We start from the raw sequence: 19,016 nt of genomic DNA, 5'->3' as shown, positions 1-19,016 counted from the left end.
TCTTCCCCGTGTCTGCATTAATGTTGTTTTGTTCCCCCTGTCCAGACGCTGTCCGTGTTTTGTTTCATGTCTGTTATTAATTAAATGTTCACTCCCTGTACTTGCTTCTCATCTCCCAGCGTCTGTCCTCACAGAATGCAGACAACAATATTGGAAGCATCAGGGAGATTATTTGTTTTCTGTTGGGTTGGTGACGTCGGGTCTGGGTGCCACTGCCGAGGGAACTGGGGGTGCCTCAGCTGGCTCATTGGGCTTCCATGCCATAGCTGGTTAGAGAGGTTTTCTTGCCTCGGTTGGCTCGGCAGGCTCCCATCCCACATCATGCCACAGCCAGCTCGGCAGGCTCCCACGCCTCAGCTGGCTCGTCAGGCTCCCACACCCCAGCCAGCTCGTATGGCTCCCACGCCTCAGCCGGCTCATCAGGCCAGCTGGCGCCTTGGGGGGGGTTACTGTCACGCCTGCTCCTGCTCCCCCTCTTTGACGGCCCATCATTATGCACATCGATGTCACCATCGTTACGCGCATCAGTGCTTCAAGGGACTCACCTGGACTCTATTACTTTATTGCCTCCCCTATATCTGTCACTTCGTCATTTTCTTCCCCGTGTCTGTATTAAGGTCGTTTTGTGCCCACTGTCCAGATGCTGTCCATGTTTTGTTTCATGTCCGTTATTCATTAAATGTTCACTCCCTGTACTTGCTTCTCGTCTCCCAGCGCCTGTCTTCACAATAGCACTGTTTCTCCCTGTCAGTTTCAGTGTGGTTGAGTGACACTGTGCCTGGCCCATTTGTACCATTAGACACAGATATTTCATGCAGGCACTTGACAGTCAGTGGCAACATTTTATCAGTGTCTATTTCTTCTGAATTTATTTTTGGTATTTTAAGTTTTCCACAATTTCAATCTTGTCTCATCGCTGCAACTCCCCAACGGGCTCGGGAGGCGAAGGTCGAGTTATGCATCCTCCGAAACATGACCCGCCTAACCGCACCCACCCGCTTAACCCGGAAGCCAGCCGCACCAATGTGTCGGAGGAAACACCGTTCAACTGATGACCGAGGCCAGCCTGCAGGAGCCCGGCCCGCCACAAGGAGTCACTAGCCAAGTAAAGCCCCCCCGGCCAAACCCTCCCCTAACCCGGACGACGCTGGTCCAACCTGGGTCTGTAGTGACGCCTCTAGCACTGCGATGCAGTGCCTTACACTGCTGCGCCACTCGGGAGGCCCTATCAGTATATTTTTGGATCTGCTAAGCACTCAGCGGGTCCTGGGTGGGTAGTGAGTGACTGAAGGGGGAAAGAAATGCAGGGCCGCACTCATCAAGGCTTTGGGGCCTGACTGTGTGGGCCTGGGCCCTGACAGACCTGTAAGGAAACTGATATGATTGCTCTACCCAAGTAAGATGGTCCTTTTTTTAGACAGTCAAAGATGACTACCCTTGTGGAGTGCCTGCCCCAGCCATGCAAAGACTAGCTGCAACAGTAGCAAGACAGATCTATCTATCATTGTAAAAGGCAATAAGCTAGATGCTTTGAACAGAACTTTACTTTGCTTTTAAAATCTTGTAATTTCGTTCAATTCACTTTGTAACAATTGCTTTTCAATACTGTTCTTGAAAGTCAATTATTACTATATTTCCAAGTCTCATATAGCACTTGGAACGAATGTAAGAAAGCTTGGAAATCAAGGTTCTTGTATATGTTTTTCTCTTGTCAATATCAATCCCACAGTTGAGAAGTCCAGCCCACATACCTGGCTGATAGAAGGAAGGGGACAGTTCCCTGGCCACCAACCTGGCGAGGCTGGACTCTTGGTTGGAAGCCTGAGAGGCCTGATCGGCAGCATCTGACTTGGCCTTAGCATGGGTCGTCCTGCAGGGAAACAAACAAAGCTTCTTTACTCAACATCAGCTAACCCAACCTTACAATTACTTACCGGATTGATTTATTTTAGCTCATAGTGGAGCAAAGGGCCTCAACTGTTCAACTTTACAAAGGCATGCTAAATCTGTAGCAACTTATGATGTCATCGTGATCAAATATTAAAATGTACAGATCTAAGAGTTGAAGCATTGTTAATCAGATTCTGATCTTTGATCATGACAACATTTGCCTGTGAAAATGATTGGGAACTCCTGCTACACTTTCGCTAGGTTTGAGGGGACTGCTGTTGCCATCGCAAACCCAATCCATTCCCTTCCTCATTCCCTTCCTCTTTATTTGGAAAGATACTTTGGCACTTTGTCTGGACTATAAAAAGCAATGAGAACATCCCCAACACTTAAGATTCCCATACCATGCCATATACCCAGTTAGCCCTAAAGTCCAAGAGATGAATACTGGTACAAACCAAAGGCTCAAACAAACTAAGGGGTTGTGCTGTAAAAACCAACACTACTGTACTAATCCAAAACCAGACTGAAATGGACAGAAATACTACTAAATACTACTTGTTTACAATATTCATTCATTTAAAAAGCTATAGGGCTGATGTGTGGTGTTGAGTTGGTCATGTGCTTCACTATTATTATTAGCTGGAGAGGGTGTCCTATTCTCCCGTTGGGCTGGAACAGAAATAAATTACTCTTTTAACACCTCGACCCAGACAACGAGTTAGTGCCAGAGTGTTTGTAGGGTGTTCCCCTGTACTGTGCATGTTATATTCACAGATTTATTCAGGATTAGTCTGTGTATTTATACATACTGTAGAGGAGGCAAATGTAATACATGCAGATTTAGTATACAGTTTACCTATTTACTGCGTACTACTTTAATCATCCTACTTTTTTGATAAAATACATGTACAGAAGTTTGTGAAACTTTTAGAACATACAGTATATTGTGTCTGCACAATGTGTCTGTTTGACATTAAGGCTACATAATATTGCATTAAATACCTGCATTATCAAAAGTTGGAGTTTGACAGCACTTAAAGGTGTATACTGTACCTAAACATATTCTACAGACGCCTCCTCTTGCCCAACATTTTCTCCTCTATTTTTCTCTGATTACCTCCCAGGGTTTATTACTAAACCTAGTAAAGGAATGATGGTATTCAGGGTTCAATGCTACTGATATCAACCCCAGGCTCAAGCTCAGGCTGGGGCTGAGACTGACTGATTGTCATTATTATGTAAATACTTGACATACTGTAATGTTAAACTGCTGGGCTCAAAATAGTCTGTGCTATTGAGGGCTGTAGAGTCTGTACTATTGAGGGCTGGAGAGTCTGTGCTATGGAGGGCTGTAGAGTCTGTGCTATTGAGGGCTGTAGAGTCTGTACTATTGAGGGCTGGAGAGTCTGTGCTATGGAGGGCTGTAGAGTCTGTACTATTGAGAGCTGGAGAGTCTGTGCTATGGAGGGCTGTAGAGTCTGTACTATTGAGGGCTGGAGAGTCTGTGCTATGGAGGGCTGTAGAGTCTGTGCTATTGAGGGCTGGAGAGTCTGTGCTATGGAGGGCTGTAGAGTCTGTGCTATGGAGGGTTGGAGAGTCTGTGCTATGGAGGGCTGGAGAGTCTGTACTATTGAGGGCTGGAGAGTCTGTGCTATGGAGGGCTGTAGAGTCTGTGCTATTGAGGGCTGGAGAGTCTGTGCTATGGAGGGCTGTGGAGTCTGTGCTTTGGAGGGCTGGAGAGTCTGTGCTATTGAGGGCTGGAGAGTCTGTGCTATTGAGGGCTGTAGAGTCTGTGCTATTGAGGGCTGGAGAGTCTGTGCTATTGAGGGCTGGAGAGTCTGTGCTATGGAGGGCTGTAGAGTCTGTGCTATGGAGGGCTGGAGAGTCTGTGCTATGGAGGGCTCGAGAGTCTGTGCTATTGAGGGCTGTAGAGTCTGTACTATTGAGGGCTGGAGAGTCTGTGCTATGGAGGGCTGGAGAGTCTGTACTATTGAGGGCTGGATAGTCTGTACTATTGAGGGCTGGAGAGTCTGTGCTATGGAGGGCTGTAGAGTCTGTACTATTGAGTGCTGGAGAGTCTGTGCTATGGAGGGCTGGAGAGTCTGTGCTATTGGAGGCTGGAGAGTCTGTGCTATTGAGGGCTGTAGAGTCTGTGCTATTGAGGGCTGTAGAGTCTGTGCTATGGAGGGCTGTATAGTCTGTGCTATTGAGGGCTGTAGAGTCTGTGCCATGGAGGGCTGGAGAGTCTGTGCTATTGGAGGCTGGAGAGTCTGTGCTATTGAGGGCTGTAGAGTCTGTGCTATGGAGGGCTGTAGAGTCTGTGCTATTGAGGGCTGTAGAGTCTGTGCTATGGAGGGCTGGAGAGTCTGTGCTATTGAGGGCTGTATAGTCTCTGCTATGGAGGGCTGTAGAGTCTGCTATTGAGGGCTGTAGAGTCTGTGCTATTGAAGGCTGTAGAGTCTGTGCTATTGAGGGCTGTAGAGTCTGTGCTATGGAGGGCTGGAGAGTCTGTACTATTGAGGGCTGGAGAGTCTGTACTATTGAGGGCTGGAGAGTCTGTACTATTGAGGGCTGGAGAGTCTGTACTATTGAGGGCTGTAGAGTCTGTGCTATTGAACAGCTGACAAGCCCATCTTCCATTTACAAGCCTATGAACTTCTAACTGGGGTAAGAAGTTGTATAAAACGTACATTCAAAACTGCACAATATACTACGAGACATTCTGCTGAAAATGTGGTCCAGGCTGAGGCTCAAGGTTTGGTCTAGACTCTATCTAGACTGACTAGAAACATCAATTTCACATTGTGCAAGTAAGTAGTGAGACAAACATACAGCCGAAAATGTTAACGTTTCACAGATATGACGGGCTACTGGTAACACATAACAACATGATCTTGTGTGTAGTGTTCAGAGGTTCCTAAAATGGCAGGCCGTTCTGTTGGGTTGCCAGGCAGTGCCATTCCGTGGGAGGAGTGTCACAACAGATGGTGCTTTCTGACTACCTGCAGTACTCCTCACATTCCTCAGAGTCCTCGCAGATGGCTCGCTAAGTAAACCATTAGCGTAGACTGCTCTCAGATCTGTTTGTGCTGTATTACCAGATGGTAAAACTGATTGTTGCCTGGTCCTAGATCTGTTTGTGCTGTATTGCCAACTCCTGTGGTCACTATTGTGCCATAGGAGTTGGCTATACAGCACAGTTGGCTATACAACACAAACAGATCGAGGACCAGGCAACAATCAGTTTTACCATCAGGTAATACAGCACAAACAGATCTGAGACCAGCACAAACATATCTGTGGCCAGGCTAATATCAATGCTCAGTACTCCAGAACCAAGGCAGTTTTACTACAGTTTAGTTGGTGGCCTTCTACTGATAGGTTTCAAGTTTCGAGTTTTAATGTCACATGCACATGTACAGTGAAATACCTTTCTTGCAATGCGACGCAGTAATCAATAGTAATCACTTCAAACAGACGTGTTCAACAAAGTCTGATATGAAGCTGCGACCTAAATACCATACGTAAGTTTAGACTCCCCCAATGGATACCCCCATATTCTAAGGGCAAGAAGCCAGCGAATGCAAGACAGTCAGTCGTCACAAACTTGTCTTCGACCCCAACCGACACTGAAACGCGAACATAAAGCCAGCCTGACACTCACTTGAAAAAGAATGGCCTTCCCTGTCGCCGGAAATTCAATTTAGGTCAGTCTGCTTTTCTTCATGCTTCACACGACAGTCACAGGAGACCCTCTGTCATCGTGGCCTGTCACTGGAGCTCGCCAGATGGGTGGGGTGCTGAACTTATAGCAGGGGGAGGTTTTCATAGTACTAGCAGTATAAATGTGCTACTTGACAGAGCAGTCAGGACATACATTATTTCCTTGTTCTTCTGGGTGATAGGACACCGACACCAACATTAAACTTCCATTACCTCTTCTGATTTGAAACAATGTGAATGGGAAGATTGACAAAATCCGTACGCGCGTAGTCGGGCACAAGTTTGTCTCACCACAGTTGTCTTCGTCATATTGTCATTCTTTCTAACTACACACTGGAGTCAATACCACTATGGCAATAAATAGGTCTTGCGAGAGTACATACAGTACAAAGCTAAGAATAGACAGTGTTATCCGGAACACTCATATTTACAAATCATATGATTGGCTGCATTGAAACAAAATGTACATATCAGCACTACTGTGTGTAAGTCTAGACACCTGACTAATGCAAGGTGTGGTACATGTATACGCCAACCTCTTATCCCCACTTAGTTATGAGCTCGGTCATATTTATATCCATGAAACCATTTGACACCCCTGCTGACGCAAGGAAGGCTGACTGACTGCTGTGGTGTCAATTATGTGTTGCTTGCAGACCTAGGTTTAAACACTATTTGAAATCGTTTAACTACCTTAACTGTTTGCTTTAGCCTTCCTGGAATGCAAGTTAGGCGAGTTTTTTTTGTAGTTTTGTGACTATTCTATTGTTTTCGTTGCGCCAGGCAAGATCAATCAAGCCCAGCTACAGTATTTGCAATTATTTCAAATACTATTTGAACCCAGGTCTGGTTCCTTGTCCGCTAGCTACCAGCGAGAAAGTGCTAAAAACCTGTTTTGGAGCCTTGTCACTGCATGGGGATTAGCTAACAAACTGTTCCAACAGACACACAAAGTTGTGAAGAGATCTTAGAAAACAAGCCTGCAATCATTCAAGTAAGCAAGCCTTGGTTGTTTTACTTCCATCCCGCTTCATTGACGAGTTGTTTTACAGCAGTGCTACTTCCAGTGTAAACTATGATGTGATGTTACTGGTCTACCTTCTCAGGCAGAGTGTAGACTATTTAGACTCGGCAGGAAAGTTGCTGGAAGACGTGATAGCAACAGCAATCAACTGTTGCCTGCATTCCCCTGTGATTGTGATTCAGCAACAGTGTGTGCCTGCCCTTATTTAGTCAGCCAGTCAGTCTAGGCCTCCATTTCGTACTGACTACTGATACTAGGCCTCTCTCTCTCTCTCTCTCTCTCTCTCTGTGCACCATTTACACCCAGACAGTCCTGGACCGCCGTGGCCTCGGCTGCCTTCAGATACTCTGAAGAGACTCAGCCTCACACCAGACCCAAAACACACCCACCTCAAAATACTGACTGAATGTCAGGGCAGGGGGAGATAGGGGGAGAGAGGGAGCATTAGCTAACCTAACCTAAGGGCGGCTGGGTGTCTCAATGGACAGGTAGTATTTATAATACACTGACTTAATCACAATGGCTTGTTGGCCCTGGCACCATGGCTGATGGCTGGGCAGTGCGCAGAGAGTCACTGCTGTCAGGGACCTGGTCCACGTCTGGCTAAAGGATACCATCCTGGCTAGATGCCCTGCCCTGTCCTCCACCCCTCCACAACAACAGAACAGCTTCAATGGAAAATCAAAAGTGTAGTATGTATGAATGATTAGTTAGTTCCCGTTCGTTTCCATTTCTTCAATCCAAGTGACAAGCTCAGCCACTTCACTATTTTCAATGTAGGAATAATAGTGAAATAGTAGGGACTAGAACAATTATTTTGTATCGGTTTTGCTTTACTGGAGGTCACCGGTTAGAGGTTCCGGGGTATGGGACAATGTGCGGAATGTATGGGACAAATCAGGTTTGGCCTCTTTCATTGATGAAAACCTCCAGAGTCCAGGCAGGTTAAGACCACCGTGGTGTCCTTCATCCACTAACCGTCTGTTTCCACAGTGAGTCCTCAAAAGGCTGCTGGCTGTTTCACATGTCTATGTATGGAGTCTTCATGGCTAGGCCTGTCTGAAGCAGAGGATGCAGCAAAACCATAAAACAATACAACAAATGTTTGGCCCATAACTCTTGCAATACTGCTGGTATCAGTGGTCAAATATTTAGATTTCCATCTGCCTAGGAGCCAGGACAAGATCTGTAATTCATCAGCCAGAGCCTCGGGATGTGTCCCAAATGGCACCCTATTCCCTATATGGTGCACTCCCGACGGGCCCTGCACTATAAAGGCTATAGGGTGCCATTTGGGGCGCAAACTTACTGTTGTAAACACTGGGCTTATTTCAGGTGCTGTTGTGGCTTCCAGTAGACATAGACACTGCTGCCTTCTATGGTGAGGCACGGAGGAAACCTGTTGTCATCTTGACCGTCGGTGACTGTTGCTCTGTGTCGGTAGCCTGAGCTTGTGAGCAAGAGTGCAAATAAGGTCTAGGCCTACAGTACACAAAGAACAAAATCTAATTCTGATATGCTCGGTCAGATATCAAAGCTTGATTGTAAAGAAATGCCTCAGGGATTTCCCTCGCTATCAGCAAATAGAAGAGTCTCAACCAACACCCTCTCTCAAAAGTGTATCAATCTAAACTGAAGTGCACTGCAGCTAGGTTCCCTTACGGTCAAGTATGCTAGCTCCTCTCAGATGTATTTGTGGTGGCTCATAGTGGAAGGCGATAGAATTAAGCAATAAGGCACGAGGGGGTGTGGTATATGGCCAATATACCACGTTTCAGCACTGTTCTTATGCATAACCATTAGCCGTGGTATATTGGCCATATGACACAAACCCCCCGAGGTGCCTTATTGCTATTATAAACTGTTTACCAACGTAATTAAAACAGTAAAATGTTTTTTGTTGTTGTTGTCATACCCATGGAATACAACAGTTTTCAGCCAATCAGCATTCAGGACTCAAACCACCCAGTTTTTAATAGAAACTAACACCCTCCTCTCTCCTTCTCTCACCCCCCTCATAAACACCCTCCTCTCTCCTTCTCACACCCCTTCATTAACACCCTCCTCTCTCCTTCTCTCACACCCCTTCATTAACACCCTCCTCTCTCCTTCTCTCACCCCCCTCATAAACACCCTCCTCTCTCCTTCTCACACCCCTTCATTAACACCCTCCTCTCTCCTTCTCTCACCCCCCTCATAAACACCCTCCTCTCTCCTTCTCACACCCCTTCATTAACACCCTCCTCTCTCCTTCTCTCACCACCATAATTAACACCCTCCTCTCTCCTTCTCTCACCCCCATCATTAACACCCTCCTCTCTCCTTCTCTCACCCCCCTCATAAACACCCTCCTCTCTCCTTCTCTCACCTCCCTCATAAACACCCTCCTCTCTCCTTCTCACACCCCTTCATTAACACCCTCCTCTCTCCTTCTCTCACCCCCATCATTAACACCCTCCTCTCTCCTTCTCTCACCCCTTTCATTAACACCCTCCTCTCTCCTTCTCACACCCCCCTCATTAACACCCTCCTCTCTCCTTCTCTCACCCCCCTCATTAACACCCTCCTCTCTCCTTCTCTCACCCCCCTCATTAACACCCCTCTCTCCTTCTCTTACCCCCCTCATTAACACCCTTCTCTCCTTCTCTCACCCCCCTCATTAACACCCCTCTCTCGCCTTCCCCTCATAACACCCTCCTCTCTCCTTCTCTCACCCCCTCTCATTAACACCCTCCTCTCTCCTTCTCTCACCCCCCTCATTAACACCCTCCTCTCTCCTTCCCCTCATTAACACCCTCCTCTCTCCTCCTCTTCTCCCCTCTCATCCTTTCCTCCTCTCCTCTCCCCCTACTTTTACTGTCCATTTTACAACTGGAATTGAATAATTTGCTGCCACAATACCCAGTCACACACGACGCAAACAGCAAAGGTGAGAGGGTTGTCAGGGAATCCAACAGACAACTTTTTAGAGAAAGGCCCACGTCACCATTACACCAAGGAACTGCACAGTAAATTGAAACCATGGCATTGCCTCTTCCCTTTTTGAACTTAATAGTCATTTCTGATTGACATAGCTGACTTTGCTCTTCACCTGGATCCCCATACACTGCAGGAGGAGAATGGCTTTCATTTTCATTGTTTGAGGCACCATGCTGTCAACGAACAGTGGTGTCAATAAACAGCCTTCTTCTACTGTACCAGGGTTGTCCTCTAAGCACATGAGAGTAGCAAGGAAAAATGGATGCAAGAATTCAAGCATGATCTCCAATCTAAGGCTAATTCAAACATGGCAGAGGCAGAACGACACTGCGTGTTCAGCTACCAACTGTCTATGAAGCCTGGTAACTCCACATTGTTTTCCTCTGTGTCCTCTATGGTTCCTATTGTGACCACAGCCAGAGAAGTCATGAGAGCAACACCTGCAACTGCTGATTCTGACTCAAGAGTTTCTTTATTTGTCAAGATCACCCTCTTCTGATCATTCAGTGCCAAACAGTAGCTCTCTTGTCCATGCACTGCTACGCAGAAATAAGCATCAGTGACTAAAACATTTCACATTGACATTGAAGCAGAGCCTTGAGTCTATCCCAGTCATATATATATATATATATATATATATATATATACCGTACCAGTCAAACGTTTGGACACACCTACTCATTCAAGGGTTTTTCTTAATTTTGACTATTTTCTACATTGTAGAATAATAGTGATGACATCAAAACTATGAAATTACACATATGGAATCATCAGTAACCAAAATAGTGTAAACAAATCAAAATACGCTTTACACACACACACACACACACACACACACACACACACACACATACACACACACACACACACACACACACACACACATATATATATAGCTGTCTGTCTCAGCTATATTTGCAGTGTCTTGGACAGCTGTCTTAGTCCTCCTTAGTTTGATCAAAATCCCTATATGGATCATGTGAATTGTGCAAGGACATAAATTGATGTACTTTTTATGGCATACTCAAATATAAAACACATTTGCCTGTTTGTTGGCCACATACTGTATATTGGTGCTGAGAGGACAGAGGAACCAGGGTATCCTAACTTTCCCTGTTCATTATCTCAAGTCCAATGCCTCCTAACCATCATTAAGAGCAACCTCAAGTTGTACATAGTACACTTTGCTTAATGACAGTTTTAGGCTACTGTATCAAGATGTAGCACTGCCTAACGTAAAGGAATGCAACCTCTCTAAGTGGAACCCTCGACAATGACGTTTAAATGATGTTTACTGTTACTGTTGAGCGACAACAGGAACAGATCAGCAGTAGCTCCCAGAGTGGTTTGTAGCCAACAGCCTAATGGTTTGGATTGGAGTAAAGCTAGCTGAGCACAATACAAACAGATGTGTAGAGCGGGTGTCTAACCAGGTGCATAGCAACACTGGCCCACATGTTGTCTTCATTGCATGATGTTTCTATATGTCATATTGATGCTAAATGTTGATCCTGCTTTCACTATATGTGCATTTAGGAAAATCTAAAAAATGATGTCTCTATATTCAAAATGCGTAATATACACTGAGTATGTAAAACGCTAAGAACTCTTTCCATGACATAGACAGACCAGGTGAATCCAGATGAAAGCTATGATCCCTTATTGATGTCACTTGTTAAATCCACTTCAATCAGTGTAGATGAAGGGGAGGAGACAGGTTAAATAAGGACTTATAAGCCTTGAGACAATTGAGACATGGATTGTGTATGTGTGCCATTCAGAGGGTGGATGGGCAAGACAAACGGAGTATGGTAGTATGTGACAAGTTCACCGATTTGTGTCAAGAACTGCAACGCTGCTGGGTTTTTCACGCGTGTCCCATGTAGCTCAGTTGGTAGAGCATGGCGCTTGCAACGCAGGGTTGTGGGTTTGATTCCCACGGGGGACAAGTATGAAAATGTATGCAATCACTACTGTAACTTGCTCTGGATAAGATGCCCCAATGAACTGAGGCTGTTCTGAGGGCCTAAGGGAAGGTCTTCCTAATGTTTAGTACACTCATAGTATGTTTATTGTCTATACCTGGAAGCAGCAATCTCTGCTTTCTGTTTGGCGATGGCAGAGGCACGCTGAGCTCCCTCCACACTGCGCTCCACCTTCTGCCTGATCTTGGTGCCCTTCAGTTGGATCACCCTCTTCTTCATGGCCTTCACCAGCATATTGTTCATATACTTTCCCTCCTCCTTGCCCCCCTCCGCAAAGGTAGTGCATCCGTAGCCGTGTCGCTGGTTGTCCAACCACTCACCCTCATACTTCAGACCACTGGACCGTTCGCTTATTCCATAGCCCGAGCGCTTGTCGTTCTTCCACTCCCCCATGTAGACCTCTGTGGTGGTGGCATCGATGTCGGCCTCCACGGGGGGGAAATCATCCGGCCCGGCCAGGCTCTCGTCTCCCAGACTGATGGTGGAGTTGGCATCGCTGGCCACATCGCTGGCAGCAGAACTTAACGCAGATTCGCTCCTCGATCCCAGGAAGCTTAACTTGCTCCTCACGCTGGATAAGGACGTATGGGAGTCTGACTTCTTCAGTTTCCCCAGGAGAGACCCCCTTCGGAACAGGCCCTTCTTCTTGGGTTTAACGGCATCCGGGTCCACCTGGAGGGTCAGGGCGAAGCCGCCCCTGGAGGGCCCCAGCTTGGTGGGCGTGGTGACCCGGGTCTCCTGGCCGGCGACGTTGGTGGTGGTGATGGCGGGGACATCCTGCTGGAGCAAGGTGCCGTTGCTGTGCTCGCTGCGGAGGGAGGTGAGGGAGGTGCGGAGAGGGGAGCGAACCACCGCCGCCATACCGTAGGGCACGCTCTGACGGACTCCATACCCGTGTCGCATACCGCCAGTAAACTGGCCTTGAAATGTGCCTGAAAAGACACAGAGGGCATTCATAGATATGTTAACATCTACAAAAATAGATAAGATATAGACTAAACCGTCTTCACTAGCCTCACACGTCACACACAATTTCATTGAAGATGTGTGGGTTGGCTATTTATCATTATCATCACCCTTATGCCATTGCAAGGTAAATCAACAGTGTGAGATGAATGGTTTTGTTTTGAAAGTAGAATAAATTGCATTATTGCAATGTTGAGGTAACTTAGACTATGTGGAATCAATGCAGGTCAGGAACCATAACATGATAGAGAATCATTATTTTCTACTTTGTCCTACACTATGAAGTACATCAACACAGTAACATATGATTTGATAGGTGGGCATGTAGTTTGCGTGAAAGACTACAGTGCAAGCTATTAATGTTATCCAAACTAATCATGGGTCTGTCATGCAAAATCTGTGTCTGGATGCCATTGGCTGTAGCTATAGCTGGACCGTGAGGCCAAGAGGACACAGCAGCCTGCTGGGCTATTATTACTTCCTGACACATGGTGTCAGAATCTCCCAATCAACCAATCAAATGGGCCCAAGTCTGATGAGTCAGCTACTGAAGGGACCAGGGGCTTTAAACAGACAGCACCGCCACCAATATTATTGGTGTGATCTCTCAGCAGGTTCAAGTGTACAGTTACAGTATGAGAAGATAAAGCCCAGTCCTAGATCTCTACTGCATGTGCTTTTGCCAACTCCTCTGCATAAGCTACTGTTCATTCATTCAACATTGTAGAGCAACCAGTGTTGTTTCTCCTGTTAATGTTCCTCCAATCTCTCACCAGTTCTTTAGGGCATCTCAGAGTAGGAGTGCTGATCTACGATCCGTTTTATCAAGATTATATAGACAGGGGCGACCGATCAGCACCAGGCCCATGAGTCCTTGTGTGTGTGACAACAATGAAACTAAAACAGCTAAGACAGCTTAGTTTAGCATCCCACATCATAGGACACACTTTGTATTGACACACACCACTAATGTGCCTTCCACTGCCACTATACTTTGGCAAGAGGTCCTTAGCAATGGGCAAGATCCCAATGGACCATCTGCAGCAACACTTGGGTTCCTCTCCTTGGTTCACTGGTGCAAGCTTTAGTCACTCATTCTCTCATAAAACACTGAAATGGGACATTAGGATTGTACTGGAAAGCCTACTGTACTAGAGATAATCACTCATATCCCTGATGCTACATCTTCAGCTGCACTTGAATATATCGGCGCTACAGAGAATAAATACCAATTCTATGCAATTGCCTCTATCCGTCTTCAAATGTTAAGTGTCAAGTAAGATAAATGTCAAGTGAGGCAAATGGATGTGCAGCAATGGTACAATATTATTAGGGGCGGAGATACTGATAATCTATTATTGAGAAGAGACTTGTATTGGATTCACTGTTTGCGTACCATGTCTCTTAGAGGTCTGAATCAAGGTTTGATATCAGACCATTTCTTACCTGAATATGTTACTTTACTTTGATTTGTCTTGCCTTCCAGGTTACCCACTTGGTCAATTTGTAAATACAGTGAAGGAAAAAAGTATTTGATCCCCTGCTGATTTTGTACGTTTGCCCACTGACAAAGAAATGATCAGTCTATAATTTTAATGGTAGGTTTATTTGAACAGTGAGAGACAGAATAACAACAAAAAAATCCAGAAAAATGCATGTCAAAAATGTTAGAAATTGATTTGCATTTTAATGAGGGAAATAAGTATTTGACCCCCTCTCAATCAGAAAGATTTCTGGCTCCCAGGTGTCTTTTATACAAGTAACGAGCTGAGATTAGGAGCACACTCTTAAAGGGAGTGCTCCTAATCTCAGTTTGTTACCTGTATAAAAGACACCTGTCCACAGAAGCAATCAATCAATCAGATTCCAAACTCTCCACCATGGCCAAGACCAAAGAGCTCTCCAAGGATGTCAGGGACAAGATTGTAGACCTACACAAGACTGGAATGGGCTACAAGACCATCGCCAAGCAGCTTGGTGAAATGGTGACAACAGTTGGTGCAATTATTCGCAAATGGAAGAAACACAAAAGAACTGTCAATCTCCCTCGGCCTGGGGCTCCATGATCTCACCTCGTGGAGTTGCAATGATCATGAGAACGGTGAGGAATCAGCCCAGAACTACACGGGAGGATCTTGTCAATGATCTCAAGGCAGCTGGGACCATAGTCACCAAGAAAACAATTGGTAACACATTACGCCGTGAAGGACTGAAATCCTGCAGCGCCCGCAAGGTCCCCCTGCTCAAGAGAGCACATATACATGCCCGTCTGAAGTTTGCCAATGAACATCTGTATGATTCAGAGGACAACTGGGTGAAAGTGTTGTGGTCAGATGAGACCAAAATGGAGCTCTTTGGCATCAACTCAATTTGCCGTGTTTGGAGGAGGAGGAATGCTGCCTATGACCCTAAGAACACCATCTCCACCGTCAAACATGGAGGTGGAAACATTATGGTTTGGGGGTGTTTTTCTGCAAAGGGGACAGGACAACTTCACCGCATCATAGGGACGATGGACCGGGCCATGTACCATCAAATCTTGGGTGAGAACCTCCTTCCCTCAGCCAGGGCATTGAAAATGGGTCGTGGATGGGTATTCCAGCATGACAATGACCCAAAACACACAGCCAAGGCAACAAAGGAGTGGCTCAAGAAGAAGCACATTAAGGTCCTGGAGTGGCCTAGCCAGTCTTCAGACCTTAATCCCATAGAAAATCTGTGGAGGGAGCTGAAGGTTCGAGTTGCCAAACGTCAGCCTCGAAACCTTAATGACTTGGAGAAGATCTGCAAAGAGGAGTGGGACAAAATCCCTCCTGAGATGTGTGCAAACCTGGTGGCCAACTACAAGAAACGTCTGACCTCTGTGATTGCCAACAAGGGTTTTGCCACCAAGTACTAAGTCATGTTTTGCAGAGGGGTCAAATATTTATTTCCCTCATTAAAATGCAAATCATGTGTTTTTTTTTATTATTTTTTTTATTCTGTCTCTCACTGTTCAAATAAACCTACCATTAAAATTATAGACTGATCATTTCTTTGTCAGTGGGCAAACGTACAAAATCAGCAGGGGATCAAATACTTTTTTCCCTCACTGTATATATTCTGTTCTGGAACCATAACATGCACCCATCTCATGGTTATTTCATTATTAGAGATATATAAATGTTTTTTGCACCCACCATGCTTCATGTCCGCAATGGTCATGTGAGGTGGAAATGTGTATATTTTGGGACGTGAACACTCAGTGTGTTTGACCTGACGAAGATCCGGTTTGGATGGAAACGTTGTCTATAAAGCGGTGAATTGGGAGCTTTAACAGTGTGTGGGCCTTCTTGTTCTATACAATATTATTACACATTATTGCATTGCTATAACATATGATAAATTCCAGATTCCCTTACATACACTACCGGTCAAAAGTTTTAGAACACCTACTCATTCAAGGGTTTTTCTTCATTTTTACTATATTCTACATTGTAGAATAATAGTGAAGACATCAAAACTATGAAATAACACATATGGAATCATATAGTAAGCTAATTATTTTTAAACAAATATTCTTCAAATAGCCACCCTTTGCCTTGATGACAGCTTTGCACACTCTTGGCATTCTCTCAACCAGCTTCACCTGGAATGCTTTTCCAACAGTCTTGTTGGCTGCTTTTCCTTCACTCTGAGGTACGACTCATCCCAAACCATCTCAATTTGGTTGAGGTCAGTGGATTGTAGAGGCCAGGTCATCTGATGCAGCACTCTATCATTCTCCTTCTTGGTCAAATAGCCCTTACACAACCTGGAGGTGTGTTGGGTCATTGTCCTGTTCAAAAACAAATGATAGTCCCACTAAGTCCAAACCAGATGGGATGACGTATCGCTGCAGAATGCTGTGGTAGCCATGCTGGTTAAGTATGCCTGGAATTCTAAATAAATCATAGACAGTGTCACCAGCAAAGCACCCCCTACACCATAACACCTCCTCGTCCATGCTTCACAATGGGAAATGCACATGCTGTCACGTCCTGACCAGTAAAGGGGGTATTTGTTATTGTAAGTTTATTCAGGACGTGGCAGGGGGTGTTTGTTTTATGTGTTTCGTTTTTTGGGGAGTTAATGTTCTATGTTAGTCTATTTCTATGTCTGTGTCTAGTTATTCTATTTCTATGTTTAGTTTATTTGAGTTGACCTTCAATTGGAGGCAGCTGTTCCTCGTTGCCTCTAATTGAAGGTCCTATTTAGTAGGGGTGTTTTTTCATGGGTTTTTGTGGGTAGATGTTCCATGTGTAGCTGTATGTCTCACAGGACTGTTTTCTCGTCGTTGTTTTGTTTAAGTGTTTGTTTTGGTTTTTCATCTTAATAAAGAAGATGAGTATTCACATTCCCGCTGCGCCTTGGTCCCATCTTTACGACGAGCGTGACACATGCGGAGATCATCCGTTCACCCACACCGCGTCTCACAAAGACACAATGGTTGGAACAAAAAATCTAAAATTTGGACTCCAGACCAAAGGACAAATTTCCACCTGTCTAATGTCCATTGCTCTTGTTTCTTGGCCCAAGAAAGTCTCTTCTTCTTATTGGTGTCCTTTAGTAGTGGTTTCTTTGCAGCAATTTGACCATGAAGCCTGATTCACACAGTCTCCTCTGAAAAGTTGATGTTGCGATGTGTCTGTTACTTGAACTCTTTGAAGCATTTATTTTTGCTGCAATTTCTGAGGCTGGTAACTCTAATGAACTTATTCTCTGCAGCAGAGGTAACTCTGGGTCTTCCATTCCTGTGGCGGTCCTCATGAGAGACAGTTTCATCATAGCGCTTGATGGTTTTTGCGACTGCACAGTTCTTGAAATGTTCTGTATTGACTGACTTTCATGTCTTAAAGTCTCGATGGACTGTCCATTCTCCTTGTTTATTTGAGCTGTTCTTGCCATAATATGGACTTTTGCTCATTTACCAAATAGGGATATCTTCTGTATACTCCCCCTACCTTGTCACGACACAACTGATTGACTCAAACGCATTAAGAAGGAAAGAAATTCCACAAATTAACTTTTAAGAAGGCACACCTGTTAATTGAAATGCATTCCAGGAGACTACCTCATGAAGCTGGTTGAGAGAATGTTTCCAAAAGGCTTTCGGAGCCATCATCGACTCAGTGGGTTTTGTCCAACATGTCTCTGGACCTACTCACTGCCACAGTCATACTCTGGACCTAGTTTTGTCCCATGGAATAAATGTTGTGGATCTAAATGTTTTTCCTCATAATCCTGGACTATCGGACCACCATTTTATTACGTTTGCAATTGCAACAAATAATCTGCTCAGACCCCAACCAAGGAGCATTAAAAGTCGTGCTATAAATTCTCAGACAACCCAAAGATTCCTTGATGCCCTTCCAGACTGCCTCTGCCTACCCAAGGACGTCAGAGGACAAAAATCCGTTAACCGAGGAACTCAATTTAACCTTGCGAAATACCCTAGATGCAGTTGCACCCCTAAAAACTAAAAACATCTGTCATAAGAAACTAGCTCCCTGGTATACAGAAAATACACGAGCTCTGAAGCAAGCTTCCAGAAAATTGGAACGGAAATGGCGCCACACCAAACTGGAAGTCTTCCGACTAGCTTGGAAAGACAGTACCGTGCAGTATCGAAGAGCCCTTACTGCTGCTCGATCATCCTATTTTTCCAACTTAATTGAGGAAAATAAGAACAATCCGAAATTTCTTTTTGATACTGTCGCAAAGCTAACTAAAAAGCAGCCTTCGCAAATGGAGGATGGCTTTCAGTTCAGCAGTAATAAATTTATGAACTTCTTTGAGGAAAAGATCATGATCATTAGAAAGCAAATTACAGACTCCTCTTTAAATCTGGGTATTCCTCCAAAGCTCCATTGTCCTGAGTCTGCACAACTCTGCCAGGACCTAGGATCAAGGGAGATACTAAAGTGTTTTAGTACTATATCTCTTGACGCAATGATGAAAATAATCATGGCCTCCAAACCCTCAAGCTGCATACTGGACCCTATTCCAACTAAACTACTGAAAGAGCTGCTTCCTGTGCTTGGCCCTCCTATGTTGAACATAATAAACGGCTCTCTATCCACCGGATGTGTACCAAGCTCACTAAAAGTGGCAGTAATAAAGCCTCTCTTGAAAAAGCCGAATCTTGATCCAGAAATTATAAAAAACTATCGGCCTATATCGAATCTTCCATTCCTCTCCAAAATTTTAGAAAAAGCTGTTGCACAGCAACTGACTGCCTTCCTGAAGACAAACAATGTATACGAAACGCTTCAGTCTGGTTTTAGACCCCATCATAGCACTGAGACTGCACTTGTGAAGGTGGTAAATGACCTTTTAATGACGTCAGACCGAGGCTCTGCATCTGTCCTCATGCTCCTAGATCTTAGTGCCGCTTTTGATACCATCGATCACCACATTCTTTTGGA

At 45.1% G+C, this 19,016-nt stretch overlaps 1 protein-coding gene across 7 annotated transcripts in view; it reads right to left on the bottom strand.

The window, feature by feature from the left end:
• The window catches only part of LOC106567093 (junctophilin-2), a 30,650-nt gene that overhangs the window by 8,224 nt on the left and 3,410 nt on the right, over nt 1-19,016 (bottom strand). For all 7 annotated transcript variants that reach the window (XR_006758574.1, XR_006758575.1, XR_006758576.1 and 4 more), the window contains exons 2-3: nt 11,702-12,536; nt 1,752-1,870 (exon numbers count right to left, since the gene is read on the bottom strand). Coding sequence is in view for 4 of the 7 variants with exons in the window: in XM_045693271.1 (XP_045549227.1) it covers nt 1,752-1,870; nt 11,702-12,536 (954 nt within the window). In the remaining 3 variants the exon portion in view is untranslated. The remainder of the gene's footprint in view (nt 1-1,751; nt 1,871-11,701; nt 12,537-19,016) is intronic.

This window comes from Salmo salar, chromosome ssa13, assembly GCF_905237065.1.
Source record: "Salmo salar chromosome ssa13, Ssal_v3.1, whole genome shotgun sequence".
Taxonomy (NCBI): domain Eukaryota; kingdom Metazoa; phylum Chordata; class Actinopteri; order Salmoniformes; family Salmonidae; genus Salmo; species Salmo salar.
The sequence above is the reverse complement of the archived record's forward strand: the minus strand, read 5'-3'. Positions and strand labels throughout refer to the sequence as shown.